This window comes from Megalobrama amblycephala, linkage group LG7 (genome assembly GCF_018812025.1).
Source record: "Megalobrama amblycephala isolate DHTTF-2021 linkage group LG7, ASM1881202v1, whole genome shotgun sequence".
Lineage (NCBI taxonomy): Eukaryota > Metazoa > Chordata > Actinopteri > Cypriniformes > Xenocyprididae > Megalobrama > Megalobrama amblycephala.
The window spans coordinates 4,237,638-4,253,549 of record NC_063050.1 but is presented as its reverse complement, the minus strand read 5'-3'; the positions used below and the strand labels follow the sequence as shown (position 1 = coordinate 4,253,549).

Below are 15,912 nucleotides of genomic sequence, written 5' to 3'. Positions count from 1 at the left end.
ATATCATAAGTAACCTGCTCTGTCTTGTCTGTCGACGTGTTGTCAGTGTCCTCTTTGATTTGCAATGTATTTTTGTTGCGTGACAGCGCCACGGCTTGTCGGACAAAGCAACAGTAACTAAGGGGGACAGGTCTTTGCGAAGGGTCAATTAAAGTAGGAGCCCGTGTTTATGTTGGAGGTCATAAGAGGAAGTGAAACTATATATGCTTCTTTTTCAATGGTTCTGAGCAGGAAGTGACCAACAGCAGGATTCGGGAGCTTTTCCTAAAGAGAGGATAGGTGGAGTGACTGTGGTTTCCAACTGATAATCACAAAGTAAACTTAGAGAGGCATTAAAAATCAACTGGTTTCTGTGAATTGATACTCCTGCGAGCTTCTGTTTGACCTGTTGTTTTTTTTAACCCTCAGGAACTGAAACTAAACACAGGTACAGTTACAGCTCATGAATATTTAATGAGGCTAAAAAAACCTGTTTAGAATTGTTTAAGTGTTGCTAAGCAACTCTTTGTAACATTCTAGCTGATGGAATGCAATGTTGGCACCTTGTCACATGATCAGTCAACTGTGTGTTGCCACAGTGACTGTTTCCCCTCAAGCAGACCGAAGAGAGGAAGTGAAGGTGCCGCGCAAACGCTTTCAGAGATCAAAGAGTCATTCATAAGGTTTATAAACACACTTCACGGGATCACTGAATCACTAAATGTCACACACCAAAAGAGCTTCAGTAAACAACAAACAGACTAAAGCAAGAAAAACTGAAAGAAAAGTTGCTCATATGCAGACAAAACCACAGCGGCTTCAATAGACGTGAAACCCTGTGAAAAAGCTTCCAAACCACAAATCATATTGATTTTATGTATGTATATTTGTCTGTGTGGTTGTGCTTTTGTGAAGAGTAGCATCATTAATCACTAGAGGATTATTCATCCTCATGAGTTTTATATGAACAAACTGAGATCAGAAACAGAAGCGAAACAGATGCTGATCTATTTAAATGCTGCGTGTTTCAGGTTCACATTAGAATGGCTCAAACGGCTCTAAGTGATTCAGGTCAAATGATGATATGTTCAAATATAACCAACACCACCTGATCATCTTTTCTCTTTGTTTGTCTGGTAACTCAGTTACAGCAGCCAAACAAAATCTAATGTTAAAAAGTCAAGGGTCAAGAGTCCTTGTGCTTCTCTTCAGTGATTCTGCTTGTTAACAGCAGGTGTTCATCACTAATGCTCAAGCATCACTCAATTAATCACTTAATTATCTCATTAACTCTATTACCGCTTCAGTGTTCATTTAACGCTCTTATTTTAACACTTTAACACTCTTGAGTGTGGTCTCAAATAAACTCTGATGAAAGTGAATTTAACTCTGGGGTTTTTGCTGTGTAAGAGAAGTTTTGAGTTTGCAAGAGTGAACGAAAATAATTGCTGCATTAACCGTAATTACCTTTATTATTGTTCTTCTGTGTTTTCTGCCTAAAAAGGCTTTGTAGTTGAAGTGAAGAACGTGCTTGACATTTTTAGACTTTGACTAAATATAGAAGAATCACTTTAGAAATATGATGTGATGAATTATGCAAGTGTCTGGTGTGTTTTATATGACGTGATTCATCATTACACGATGACTGTCAGCGGTTGTGAGCTGATCAGCTGTGGGCCGTTTCCTCTTTTCTGCATCAGAAAGTATACAACAAAACTGAAAGTTTATGTTCTAGTTGTTCTAGATGTAAATAGAAGGTGCTGAGCTCAGGAACCGAAACTCAGCTGACCCATCAGTGTCTCTCTATGTGAACTGTAAAATCCCCAGAGTTAAATAAACTCTGCTCAGAAAACAGAAGGTCCTTCTCTACATAGAGTTAAAATAACACTGAAGCAGAGTTAAAGTTAATGAGACAATATGCTGTTTGTGTATCTTAGGCTGTGACTGAAGTCAACTGTAGTTCTTGTGATTCTCTTCAGTGATTCTGCTTGTTAACAGCAGGTGTTCATCACTTATGCTCAATCATCACTTAAATAATCGCTTAATTATCTCATTAACTTTAACTCTGCTTCAGTCTTAGTTTAACACTATATAGAGAGGGACCATATGTACTCTGAGCAGAGTTGATTTAATTCTGAAGATTTAGCTGTGTTTGTGTGTACATACACTGCCCAGCCAAAAAATAAGTCACTGTTTTGTTTTAAATAGGCAAATACTCGACTCTTCCATTGTCATTACAAGATCTTGACCAAAAATGTATGCATTTTTTAATGGAAATAACATAACAAGAGGTGCATCTTTCTGGTCAAGATCTAGTATTGACAAAGCAAGACACTCTGTAAAGTCTCCTCCAGCACATCCCAAAGACTTTTAATGAATTTACAGTCTGGATTTAGAGGTTTGTGCTCATGTGAACAGTAACATCATCGATCACTGGAGGATTATTCATCCGCATGAGTTTTATATGAACACACTGAGATAAGAAACAGAAGCGAAACAGACACTGATCTATTTAAATGCTGCAGTTCACATTAGAAGGGCTCAAACACATTTAGTTTTCACCATAGAAATAGTTTTGAGTTTGCAGGAGCGAGCGGAAATAATTGCTGCATTAACTGTGATTACCTTTCTTATTGTTCTTCTGTGTTTTCTGCCTAAAAAGGCTTTGTAGTTGAAGTGAAGAATGTGTTTTATGATTTTAGACTTTGACTAAATAGAGAAGAATCCATTTATGGCATATTAAATTGTGCAAACATTCATTGTTTGTGGTGTTGGTCCGCTGTGAATCTGATTATGTTATGTGTGAGGCCTGTTTTTTTTTTTTTTTCAAAAGCATTTCAGAAAGTACAACAAATGTGGAAGTTTGTTGTCTAGCTGTTTATGTTTTAACTTAAAGCCTCAGCTGACCCATAAATCTCTCTCTCTCTATCAGTAAATATATACAGTATAAGTGAAGTTAGTGAAGAGAAATGATCTTTCACTTTTTGAAGTTGAAGTTGTTCCTGGTCAGGAAGTTTAAAATATCAACTGCAGCTCAGGATGTGACATCATCAGACATTTTTGCACATATCTGAGTCTATCGAGCCCCATAAACTGAGACACGGAAGACAAGAACTTCATATATCACAAACCAAAGCATACACAGAAAGGAATCGCAGTGTTTCCTAACATGGAGCTGAAGTGCACACTTATTCTTTTTGGTGAGTAGATCTTAATGTGTGGTGAATAACTTTTTGACAGTACTTAAAGATACATGCATCAGAGCTCAAAAACAGGTTGTCGCACTGGCATGAAGTCAGTAATGTTGACTAAATGTAAAAGTAAAGTTTATCTGCTTCAAGAACAGTGGTGGTATTACCTCGCTGGCGAGAAATGTCATGTCTCTTTAAGTTGCTAAACTATTTTACTGATAAAATCGTCAGAGCAGCACTGACAAAATGTTTGTCCTTGTGTGTGTCCTTATTGTATGTGTGTGTGTTTGAGAGAGAGATATGGCATCTGCATAATAAAACAATTTTGTGCACAAGCATATTAGGGGTGGGTGATATGATCAAATTCTTATTTCATGATATGAGAAATTTTATTTCACGATAACAGTATATATTATGATATTTAGTTATTTTGTGTTATTTTATCTTTTTATTTATTTCTGTTACTAAAAATAAAAAAGAAGCAAATTTCAAACAATAGGTCAAATACAATATTACAAAAGTATGAATTAAACAAAAGCTTTTCAGGACAATAGGTTTATTTAACATGTAGTACAAAAAATGTAAAGTCCCCCTGAAATCAAAATGTAAGTTTTTTAGCTTTTAGTATTAATAGCCTTAATGTTATGAATAAGCTGGTGTGTTCCAAAACAATGATAAAATTCACATTTAGGAGAAATAAGCATTCAAAATCTCTCACTTCTCCTAAAATGGATCACGGATTTTCATGACATCACACTTCAGCTTCTCGTCAAACCTTCTGTCCAATCAAATGCTCTCTAGAATCTGAAGTCACGCCCCTCCGACACTACAAACAGGCAATTCAGTGGGCCTTTAATAATCAAATGTAAAAATAAAATATTTCATAGTCTTCACTGTATGAATTAAATGTAAATGCATTTTTATTAAAGCTAAAAAAAAAGTTGGTCAAGAGCATTAAGTTATTTTCTCTTTTGTTTGATTCACGTTAATGAATCAGAACAGCAGGTTTATTAGGCTGCTGTCACTTTAAGACCATACGCACGGATCCAGTATACTGATACACATCCAGTTTACACCCAACTGTTTACTTTGGCTCCATCCGAAATCGCATACTCTCTTGAGTAGGTACTTATTTTGAATAAGTAATTACTTCACGACCGCTATATTCCATAGGGTATGAGTGTTTGTAGTATGAATGTAAAATGTTATACCCACACAATGGGAATTTTTACATAATTTCGTGTGTAGTCGACCATTCAAGCGCAATAAGAAAGAGAACTGAATTCGTGATCAGCACGAGCGCCACACCGAGTTACTTTTCAGGATATATTATATTAACTCTTTAACATCAAGCACATCCCGCTTTTTATATGCTCATTCATGCATTTCATCAGTCTGAAGTGTTAGGACATGTTTGATATTAAACAGTGTTATTAAAAGTGCATTAAGACGCAAAAGAGACACCGTTCCCCAGGTGGCTTTCTGTGTGTGCGTTCAGAGCTGAACGCGAATAAACAAAAAACGCATACACGCAAAAATGCCTTTTTTGGAGAAAATCTGTGTGTATCAGTGTATTCCCTCTTAAAGTGACAGCAGCCTAATAAACCTGCTGCAATCTGTAATTAATGATAATCAAATGACAAAGGAAAATCACTCACGGATCTTGACTGAATAACATAAGTAGCTTTATTAAGGATTAATCTATATTTATCAGTAAGACGTGCTATATGAGTGTTATATGCAGTGTTATTTTACATTTGATTATTCCTTTTTGTTTGTTGTAGGCATTACGTATCTTAAATGTTAACATGTTAATCATGATTTAAATATTGACCAAAAATAATTGTGAACTATTTTTTCCATAATCGAGCTGCCTCATTATAATGTTCATCAACTCAGATTCAAACATTCAACAGTCCATGGAGTATAATGTACTATAATGCTGTAGCAAACCAGAAGAGTTGTGTGTGTTTAAGTGCGTTTCTTTGTGGGCGTGTCGTTTTGTGCGTTCAGTGTTGTTCAGTTAGTTCAAGTGTAGCTACATTCAGAAATCATTCTAATATGATGATTCGCTGCTCAAGAAACATTTCTGATTATTATCAATGTTGAAAAGAGTTCATTTTCTTTGAGGAGTTTAAATTTTTGAACAGTTTATTTGAAAAAGAAATATTTTGTAACATTATAAAAGTCTACATTTTAAATATGTTCAATATTTTTCTAAATGTCTGAACGTGCACACAAAGACAATTCTTGTTTTTCTTTATCTTCATCAGGTTCGTTCCTGCTGTGTAGTGAGTCTCGTGAATGTGATGAAGGATTCATGAAAATAAACAAGACCTTTGTTTTTTGTCATAATGAGGGTAATACACAGTTAATGGTCTGTATGTGACTCAAAAGAGGGAATTAACTGTTCTAGTCTTTTAACTTTGTAATGACATGTTTCCTTCCTGATTGCACTCATCTGTCTGCTTCTCTCACAGATGAAGATGAGTGTGCGACGCCGAATCTGTGTGGTGATAACACTCGGTGTATCAATACACATGGAAGTTACTACTGCACCTGTGATGAAGGATTTTTCTTAGTCTCACCCAGTTTCACATCAGATACAGGACAGTGTGTAGGTACGAGAGGGGATCTGAAAATTCAGTCCTAACGTTTTCCCAACCCCTAAACCTAACCCTACCCATCCATAAAATCAGAGGGAAATGATAATTGTAGAAGCACCTAACTCTGGTTGTAAGCCTAAACTTGACATAAATGGTAAACTTGTCCCTCAAATCTGATTGGTTGATTGGAATGATGTTCCAGGATCAACTAAGATGTTGATCCAGGAACATGTTGCACTTGGTGAAATAACGTTCACCGGTGACCATAAGGCCCTGCTGTAAACTTGTTTCCTTTGAATACAAAAATAATGTTTTAAATGAACTGGATGTACTAGAAACGTCACTTTTACCTAAACCTCACATGACGACAACGTTATCAGAACGATCCCCGTTCACACAGATCCACGAAAACGACTAAAAACGTTGTATTCTGCTGCCAGGCCAGTAGATGGCGATGTCAGTTTGTAAAGAAACACTACACATGCCTAGACTGAACATGTAATACAAATGTGACGTCACCGTTTTCACAAATTCACCTTTTTAGTTTACCAAGAGATGATAACACCATTGTATTAAAAAGCTGAATTTGAAACCCATTTTCAAAAGTTTGCATTTTCAGGCCCCCAAAATGCTGTTGTAGTGTAAATGAACGGCCAAAACACATAAAAAGTGCAGTTTTTATTAGTTGAAAATGATGTTGTTCCTAGATTGAAAACATTTTGTATTTGCATAACATGTAAAATGTCGGATAGAAAGGTTGGTATCACTTCCAGTTCTGTTGAGTTGCAGTGTGACATAAAGTGTCTCTTGCCGTGTGCTCTGATGTGTGATATGCACATGTGATATGTAACCTCAATCCAGAACCATGATGGTTTGTTCTTTATAGTCATGTTAAAATCTGTTTAAGGAGAAATGGTTAATGGCACATTTGTGCATCAAGCAAGCATGAGCTTCTGTTTTATACTTCTGTTAGTATAACATCATTTAGCCTGTTAAATCAGAAATTTTGAAATAATTTATTTTTTTTACTTTTTACAGTTATTTGAGGTGTTTCCACATGAAGCTTATTTTAGGCAAAGTCCCTTTAAGACAAGTCATTTCACTCGGCGGCCATCTTTGAAACGCCTCTCGGGCATCGATCCTGGGCATCATGCAATCTCTTTGAATGGGGAAACATCAAATTCTCCAAAACTGTTCGCCAACCTTACGATTAAATTTCATATTTGAAATCACCAATGAAACCTAACAACAACCGGCTCATAAATTTAGTTTCTAAACGCTCGAATCATGACAAAAAAACTGTATTTTTCAGACTGGATCAAGCTAATGCGCATGCGCAGACCTAAATGCGCGTCTCTTCGGAGGCGCGAGTCTGACTGTTTCTATAGAAACCGGTGATTCTAACGGCCGCTGAAGTGACGCGATGACTTTACCAGTCGGCGATTGGCTCTTATTTAGAAGGCGGGACTTATTCCGCCATATTGCGCGTTACACTTCTCCCATTCAAAACAATACGAGTGACGCGTCTTGTGTTATTCTATAGTCTTTGTTTTAGGTTCCTGATAAAACAGTTGTCTCTCATTTCTGTATGTGTGAACTTGTGCTTGTGTCTAAATGAAACCCTCGTCTCTCTGTGTGTGTGTGTGTTCGCTGCAGATGAGGATGAGTGTTTGTCCTCAGTGTGTGGAGTTCACAGCGATTGCACTAACACACCTGGCAGTTTCTTCTGCACCTGTTATCCAGGGTTTGATAAACTTGAGAACGGCACCTGTGCAGGTGAGCATCAGCTGCTACTAATATGCCAGCCCGGGTTGCCAGGTCTGCATAAAAAAAAAACTAGCCCAATGACCGTATCCCAAATATCAAAACTCAAAATATGCCATTCCCATACCAAAAATACATATTTTACAGTAAGTGTTATCCTTCACAAAACTTAACATCTGGCACAGTTTTATCATTGGTAGAATGTGAAATATTTCAGTATAAGCATTTCTGTCAAATATAATTTATGTAATATGTCAAACTTTTAACCTGCGGGGGAAAAAATCAACCCGCGGCAACAGTTTAAAAGTAGCCCACTTCTGCATGAAAACCACAGACTTGGCAACCCTGACGCCACTGTGTTTGAGCGCTGATCACATCAACATCATAACATGCTGTCATGACAACCAGCTAATGTAGATCACATAAACAGTGTAGTCCGTTACAGATGATGTAAAACTAACGTAATCTGTTACATTACACATTTTAGGTGATGTATTCTGACTACTTTTAGATTACTTTTTGATTCATCACATTGATTTAAATAAGACAATCTTATTGATACCATATTGATATAAAACCATAAATATGAGAATGTGTTGTTGCATTATTGATTTAATTATTAAATATATTACAATAGGTCAAAAATTTTGGGGGGAATAACTGCATTACATACAAATTTGAAAAACAACATGAATTTGTGACTGACAGTCTCTCTCTCACAGACATCAATGAGTGTGCAGATCCAGATGTTTGCGGCAAAAACGCCGACTGCCTCAATTATCCAGGCAGATACAGCTGCAGATGTCACCAGGGTTACAGTAACTACGGCAACGACCAGTCAAAATGCAAGGGTTAGTATCAATTGTAGTTGTTATCAGTTGTATGTGCACTGATGTATCTGTTAATGTATGAATTATATTGTGTTTTTGTCATTCACAGAGATGATGCAGTTCTGTCACTGAGAGTCTCATTTGTGGAAGACGACGTCTGGCGTCCATTATCAGATGGACAGAGAAATCCTTCAAATTATCAGCTGTGGATCTGATTTAAATAATTAAAAATAAATACTAAAATAATTTGTATGTGTGAGGCCTGTTTCATCTCTAAAGCACTTCAGAAAGTACAACAAATGTGGAAGTTTGTTGTCTAGCTGTTTATGTTTTAACTTAAAGCCTCAGCTGACCCATAAATCTCTCTCTCTATCTGTAAATATATACAGTATAAGTGAAGTTAGTGAAGAGAAATGATCTTTCACCTTTTGAAGTTGTCTTTCTTCTTGGCCTTTCTCTGTAATGATGCCCTCATTACTATAGTGGCCTGTGAAGACATTTGATGTGTTGTTACTAGTTGAAAAGGCTCATAAATGAGCAGATGTTATAACTCTAATGATGTTTCTGGTGTTTAGCAGTCAGAGGTCATGTTAGCAGAAAGAAAGGTGATGTGAGTGAATAATGTGCTCATATTCTCACTCTGACCCATCAGTCAGAGCAGAAGGAAGTTTAAAACATCTTGCAACTCAGGATGTGACATCATCAGACATTTTTGCAAATTAATCGGAGTCTATCGAGCCCCATAAACTGAGACACGAAGGACAAGAACTTCATATATCACAAACCAAAGCATACGCAGAAAGGAATCGCAGTGTTTCCTAACATGGAGCTGAAGTGCACACTTATTCTTTTTGGTGAGTAGATCTTAATGTGTGGTGAATAACTTTATGTTAAAGACTAAAAACAGGATGCCGCGCTCAGGGGCGCCGCTAAGGGGGGTTAGGATGATTCTAAGGCACTTTTGGGGCCCCCAGAGATCGGTTTTATTAGTAGTAATAGTACTGGTGGTAATGTAATAGAAATTATGAATGTGCAATCTACCAAAGAGTTACAAATAAAACAAAATTACGGCATATTTTTGCATTAACGGCAAAATGATCCTCCCATTCACTTCATGCTTCCGTCCCGTCCTACGTAGCCTAAAGCAGTGTTTCCCGACTCATATAATACTATATTATATATATAATTTAAATTATGTATAATACTATAAGTACTATAATGCTGTAGCACGTTCAGTGTTGCTCAGTTCACATCAGCAAGTGTCAGAAATCATAATAATATGCTGATTTGCTGCTCAAGAAAACATTTCTGATTATTATCAATGTTGAAAATATGATACACTTTTTCAGGATTCTTTGATGAATAGAAAGTTCACAAGAACAGTTTATTTCAAACAGAAATATTTTGTAACATTATAAAAGTCTACATTTTTAAATATGTTCAATATTTTTCTAAATGTCTGAACGTGCACACAAAGACAATTCTTGTTTTTCTTTCCTCTTTAGGTTTGTTCCTGCTGTGTAGTGAGTCTCGTGAATGTGATGAAGGATTCATGGAAATAAACAAGACCTCCTGTGTTGGTAATGAGCATTTTTGTGTTTCAATACACTGTGTTTTTGTCATAATGAGGGTAATACACAGTTAATGGTCTGTATGTGACTCAAAAGAGGGAATTAACTGTTCTAGTCTTTTAACTTTGTAATGACATGTTTCCTTCCTGATTGCACTCATCTGTCTGCTTCTCTCACAGATGAAGATGAGTGTGCGACGCCGAGTCTGTGTGGTGATAACGCTCAGTGTATCAATACACATGGAAGTTACTACTGCACCTGTGATGAAGGATTTCGATCAAACACACCCAATTTCACAGCAGATACAGGACAGTGTTTAGGTACGAGAGGGGATTATGGGATAAAACAGTCCTTCAGTGTCTGTGGTGGTTATGGCCCTGCTGTAAACTTGTTTCCTTTGAGTCCAAAAAAATAATAAAATAAACTTAACATCACTTTTACCTAAACCTCTGGCAGATAACTGATAGTTCACAAAAGGCTCACATGTGCTAAAGTACTTAAAAAGATCATCACTGCATCAGCAACTACAGCGTTAATAAAGCAGCACAGTGTTTCTCTGCTCATCCTGGACTGAAGCACAAGCTCTACTCTGAACATCAAGACATTAGCTTAGCAATATTTATCAGCGATAAACCTATGATGTGATGATGACATCATCAGTCAATGACCCAGAATATTCCTTCCATTGCAAATGTGCCTTATAGACGAACAGTTACAGAAGCTGGAGAAAATCTAACATTAAAGTAAAGAGCCCAATTAAAGCAAACGCTGATCGCCATAATGGCGACTTCGAACGAAACGGTCTATTGTTGTCCCAACATTCATTTATATGTCTTTGTATTAACAACTTATAACTTTGAGTAAAACATGCTTGAGATATTTAAGGCACACTGTAAATATATTGCCTTGGTTTAACTATAATTAGACATTAGTGTAACATAGTAAATATATTGTTATTGTTCAATATATGAAAAGTTGGAATGTATTATTTAACATATTGTAATATATTAACACAATATTATTTCCAGTATATTTAAACCATTTAATATATTGATCGAAAATATATTTAAATTAAGTTTTCCTTAATGGTTATGGTGAAAACAGCCCAATACTATGATTAAAATACTATAATTAATGTAAACTGTTTCCTTAACAGATATCAATGAGTGTTATGAGAAGACATTTGTATGCTCAGATGATAAGGAGTGTGTGAACACTGTGGGATCCTACTATTGCACGTGTCCTAAAGGAAGCAATGAATCCAGAAGAACAGACTCAGCATGTGAAGGTGAGCATCTTCAGAGATGGGCGTAAATACATGGAAATGTATTTAAAATACAAATACAAAATACTGTGTGGGAAAATGTATTTAAATACAAATACAGTATTTTGTATTTTGAAAATACACAAAATACATGTGAAATTGAAGATTCAGGGCAGGTATCCCTATTAGGCTGAAATCTATCTGGGCCTATTCTGAATGCCAAAAAGCATTTAGATGTTTGCAACTACTTAGAAACTTACCTCATTTCTGCTCTTTCTGTCATTCTCTCTCTCTCTCTTTCTTAAGTGCTTGCTTCCTTGCTGGTAATTACAAATAAACGTATGTAGTGCAAAATAGCAGCCATTTACTGTATATACTTACTTCTGACAAGGTTACAATGTAGTCTATTACTTATGGTGAACACTACTAAAAAAAACTGTAAAACTGTGGGAACCTTTTCTGCTATATAGCAAAGAATAGGGATGGGTGATATGACCAAAATCTTAATTTTACTTCACAGTAACAATATATGGCATGGTTTCACAATTATCAATATCAGTTTTGATACCACAGCAAAAACTGAATTTCAAACTCTTTTGATGCTTTTTTTTACGCAAGTAGTATAGTAACTTTTATATTTATTTAATGTAAAGTTTATTTGTTTCTATATACATAATTAGAAAATATAAAGTTTATCTAAAATAAAAACTTTTTTAATTAGAAATCATTTGGCACTTTTTTTAGTGAACAATAAAACTAAAAGTGTAGTGTATCTTTCATCATTGTCATCACAAATGCACACAATCACTACACTAAACTGATGGAGACATAAACAAACATTTGCATAGATGGGTAAACACAATCACAATTTGGAAATGTGTCCAGTTACATTTTGATAAAGCACCATGTTTGTAAAATATAAAATGATTACAAAATGAGCCTGCATAGCAGAAATAATGAATAAAGTAATGGTCGTGTTTAATACAATCGTTAATTGAAATAAAATAATTAATGAATTAAAAAACATATATAACACAGTATTGTTCAATTTAGTGTTATACATATGTTATCATATTAATATGTTTTGTTCTAATGTCACAAGTCACAATTTCAAGTTTACTGGTCATGAAACCCCCCTGTTTTACCCTGGTCGTTCACACCTCTGAGTTTCAAAAAGTCTGTGAAAATGGGCATGTAAAGCTCTGAAAAAGTGGGAGTGTAGAGGGGGGAGAAGAGGGGAGAGAACAACCAATGAAACACAGACATACAACACACTCATTATACAGAATAATGAATATTAATATATGAGCACGGAGAGAATGACAACAAACTCCCAAGCACAAGGGAGAAATGCGAAAGAATATTTAATAGGGCTAATAATAGGCTACTTTGATTACGTTTACGAGCACTGCAGTCTCAAAATCAGTCTTTTAGTATAAATGTGTCATCGTGTTCAGATAGGCTACACCACTGTATCAGTGTCCAGTTTGCACATATAATTCATTTGAAGAAGACTTGATGAAATATGTGTGCATAACTACACCATGCTGGTTAATGTTTGGTGCAGGAGAATGTGTGAAATAAAAACTTTAAACACGGATACTTTATTCTGTATGAGATATGTGTCACGTGGCTAGTGTTATTAAACTCATCGCGGAGCTCCGCGCTGAAACCGATCATATGCGCTCCGCGTGTATATCATAAAAACAATCGTATTTTTCATGTGTTCGTATTCAAACTCCAGTTCTGACCGCATCGCGAGCAAAATACAAACAACACATGTGCTGCTGTGCTGAGGGAAACAGCCTACGGCTCGCGTGTTTGAACGCAGCTAGAGCAGGCAGAGGAGAATGAGCCGCACTTTTGTGACATTTGAATTCTCTGCAGTAATGCGATCTCTAATGCGAACATATTTCCATTTGTGCTGGTACAGCTACAGCGCAGTGATTGGATTGAATGAGCTTTATGTCATGAATATATGTCGAGAATCGCTCGAAACGGTCTATATCAGCATGTTCGAAAGTACACGATGACGTCAGATTTTGTGACGTTGCTCCGACTCGGCTTTTCAAACAGGAAGACAGAAATCGCTCTGAAAAATGCAAAAATAACTATTTTTCACTTATGAATAACATTAATGAGTACCTTTAGTGTTTTCAATGATGTGCAGCCTATACATATCTGTTTACATCTCAAAAAAAGTGTTTTGGGGTTTCATGACCCTTTAACTTGATTATTTGGTTAGGGTTTAAGAAGTGTACTAAAAAACTTTTTCACATGTGTCGTCAAAATGACCCACAACCTAATCGGTTTACATGTAAAGAAATCCATTTATTCACAAATTTCTCATGAGACGAGTGTTTGACATAGTATAAGAGGTGTTTGACAAATTATTCGGCAAACTACTTCCTCTCATCGCTGCTTTTTGGTGGTTTGGAGAACAATTACTCAGAGTCGCCCTCTGTCGTTTCACAGAATTATACAACGGAGAGCACATCAAGCATAAAAGCCTTGTAGGTTTACTGAGGAGCGCGCGCAGTAAGCAGGTTCATGGCGTACAGCCATGCGAATTGCGAAAGTATAAACAAGGCTTCAACTGCACAAAGCTAAAGAGAAAGCGGAAAGTCCTATCTATGTAAACGATTTAGAAAAAGTTCCATCGATTCACAATTTATATCATCGCTACGAATCTACGATATTGTCATAAGATATCACCCATCCCTAACATGCAGTAAGGTTAATGCTTCAAACACAACTAGTTGATGCATGAAAACAACACCCTGATAAAGAGGATGACTGTCTCAAAGTATTTTGAGTATTTTGAAAATACAAAAATACTCATCTTAAATGTATTTAAATACAAATTACATTTGATTTTTTCCAAAGGCTTTAAAATACAAAATACAAAATAGTATTTTGTATTTCAAATACGTATTTTAAATACATGTATCTGAAATACTGCCCATCCCTGAGCGTCTTCACTCGTATTGCTTTTCATTGACTGTTAATCAAACCAAAGGACATCAAGAAATTACCTTTTTTATTAAGGATCAATATTTGTTTCAATAAATTATTTTGGCTTTACATTTATATTGACATCAGGTACGGTTCATTTATCATCTAATGGTACGTTTACATGAACGATGAACGTATTAAAAAAAAAACAGAAAAGTTTTTCCTTCGCGCTTTTGAAAGGTTTCACGTACAGACGACAACGTTATCAGAACGATCCCCGTTCACACAGATCCATGAAAACGACTAAAAATGCTGTATTCTGCTGCCAGGCCAGTAGATGGCGATGTCAGTTTGTAAAGAAACACTACACGTGCCTAGACTGAACATGTAATACAAATGTGCATGACGTCACCATTTTCACAAATTCACCTTTTTGTAGAGATGATAACGGTCTCTTATTCAAAAACTTGCAATTTGAAAAAAGTTTTCAAAAAGTTTCAAAAGTTTGCATTTTCAGGCCCCCAAAACGCTGTTGTCGTGTAAATGACCGGCCAAAATGCATAAAAAGTTTAGTTGAAAACAGTGTCGTGTAAGCAGTCCCTAGGAAATGAAAACATTTCTTTTGCATTTGCATAACATGTAAAATGTCTGATAGAAAGGTTGATATCACATCCAGTTTTGTTGAGTTGCATTGTGACATCTTTTGGGTGTGCTCTGATGTTTGCTGCACACGCGATGACACAGCTTAGCACATAACCTCATGGTTTGTTCTTGTCTCTAAACCAATCAACCCGTAAATAAGACAATCTTATTGATACCATATTGATATAAAATGTAAATATGAGAATGTGTTGTTGCATTATTGATTTAATTATTAAATGTGTTACAGAAGGTCAAACATAACATATGTTGGAAATTAAAAATCAGACACATAATTACTAGAGGCAACAATAATAATCAAAAGGTCAACATTTATTATTATTGAACATATTAACAAATGTTTATTTCCAACCCAACTTGGCCTGTTTTTAACCCAGCATTTTTTTAGAGTGTAGGAAATTAAATGAAATGAGATATAGAGGATGATAACTGTGACAAGATGATTGTCAGCTTACGCTGTCAGGATGCGCGTATCTATGCAACAGGGCGTCCTTTAAAGATGCAGTTTTAAGATGTAGAAGCTCTTCTGCTACACTCAAAAGCTTCACAAAAAGAGTACATAACTCCAGATTCTTCCAACTTACCATTTCCTGAGTGTGTTTAGTCTGTTTCTCTGTCACGCACACACAGGCCGTCAAGTCAAGTGAGTGATTTAATAATTATTTAAAATAGGTTTCAATTCTGTGTGTCTTTTCCTGACCCTTCCCATGACCCAGCGAACTCTGTGTGTGTAGGAAGAAGTACAACAACAATTCCCATCAGTCCACAACAACAGAAGAAGACATAGAGAATGTGTGTGTACTTAACCATATTTTGGGTACAAATTTATAGCCAGAAGTTAGTTTACACCTGACAAAATCTCCCAAAACCTCTTTTTAGTGATGCCCTCCTTGTAAAATTTATTTAAAACTAGAGTAAATAAATAAAGGTTTTTTTTTTTTTTTTTTTTTTTTTATTGTAAAAATGCAAGATTTTTGTTGTCAGGAAACATTCTCAGAACTTTGGCTAACATTGTGGTTCTCAAAGTTATGCAATGTTTGTTCAAAGTTATCTGGTAATGTTCTCAAAAAGTTTATGTTTTTTAATGTTACT

The 15,912-nt window shown here is 35.8% G+C and overlaps 1 protein-coding gene across 1 annotated transcript; it reads left to right on the top strand.

The window, feature by feature from the left end:
* Positions 1-2,856: 2,856 nt before the first annotated feature.
* Positions 2,857-8,617, top strand: LOC125271176 (adhesion G protein-coupled receptor E2-like). The gene is made up of 6 exons (XM_048195178.1): positions 2,857-3,179; positions 5,444-5,530; positions 5,651-5,791; positions 7,433-7,552; positions 8,263-8,391; positions 8,480-8,617. Exons 1-6 carry the CDS (start codon positions 3,149-3,151, stop codon positions 8,500-8,502), a joined length of 531 nt encoding a protein of 176 aa, XP_048051135.1. The 5' UTR covers positions 2,857-3,148; the 3' UTR covers positions 8,503-8,617.
* Positions 8,618-15,912: the final 7,295 nt, after the last annotated feature.

Coding starts and splice junctions, on each gene's coding strand:
- LOC125271176 (XM_048195178.1), top strand. CDS start 3,149: ATGGAGCTGAAGTGCACACTTATTCTTTTTG. Junction 5,792..7,432: donor AGATACAGGACAGTGTGTAG/GTACGAGAGGGG, acceptor TGTTCGCTGCAG/ATGAGGATGAGTGTTTGTCC. Junction 8,392..8,479: donor CGACCAGTCAAAATGCAAGG/GTTAGTATCAAT, acceptor TGTCATTCACAG/AGATGATGCAGTTCTGTCAC.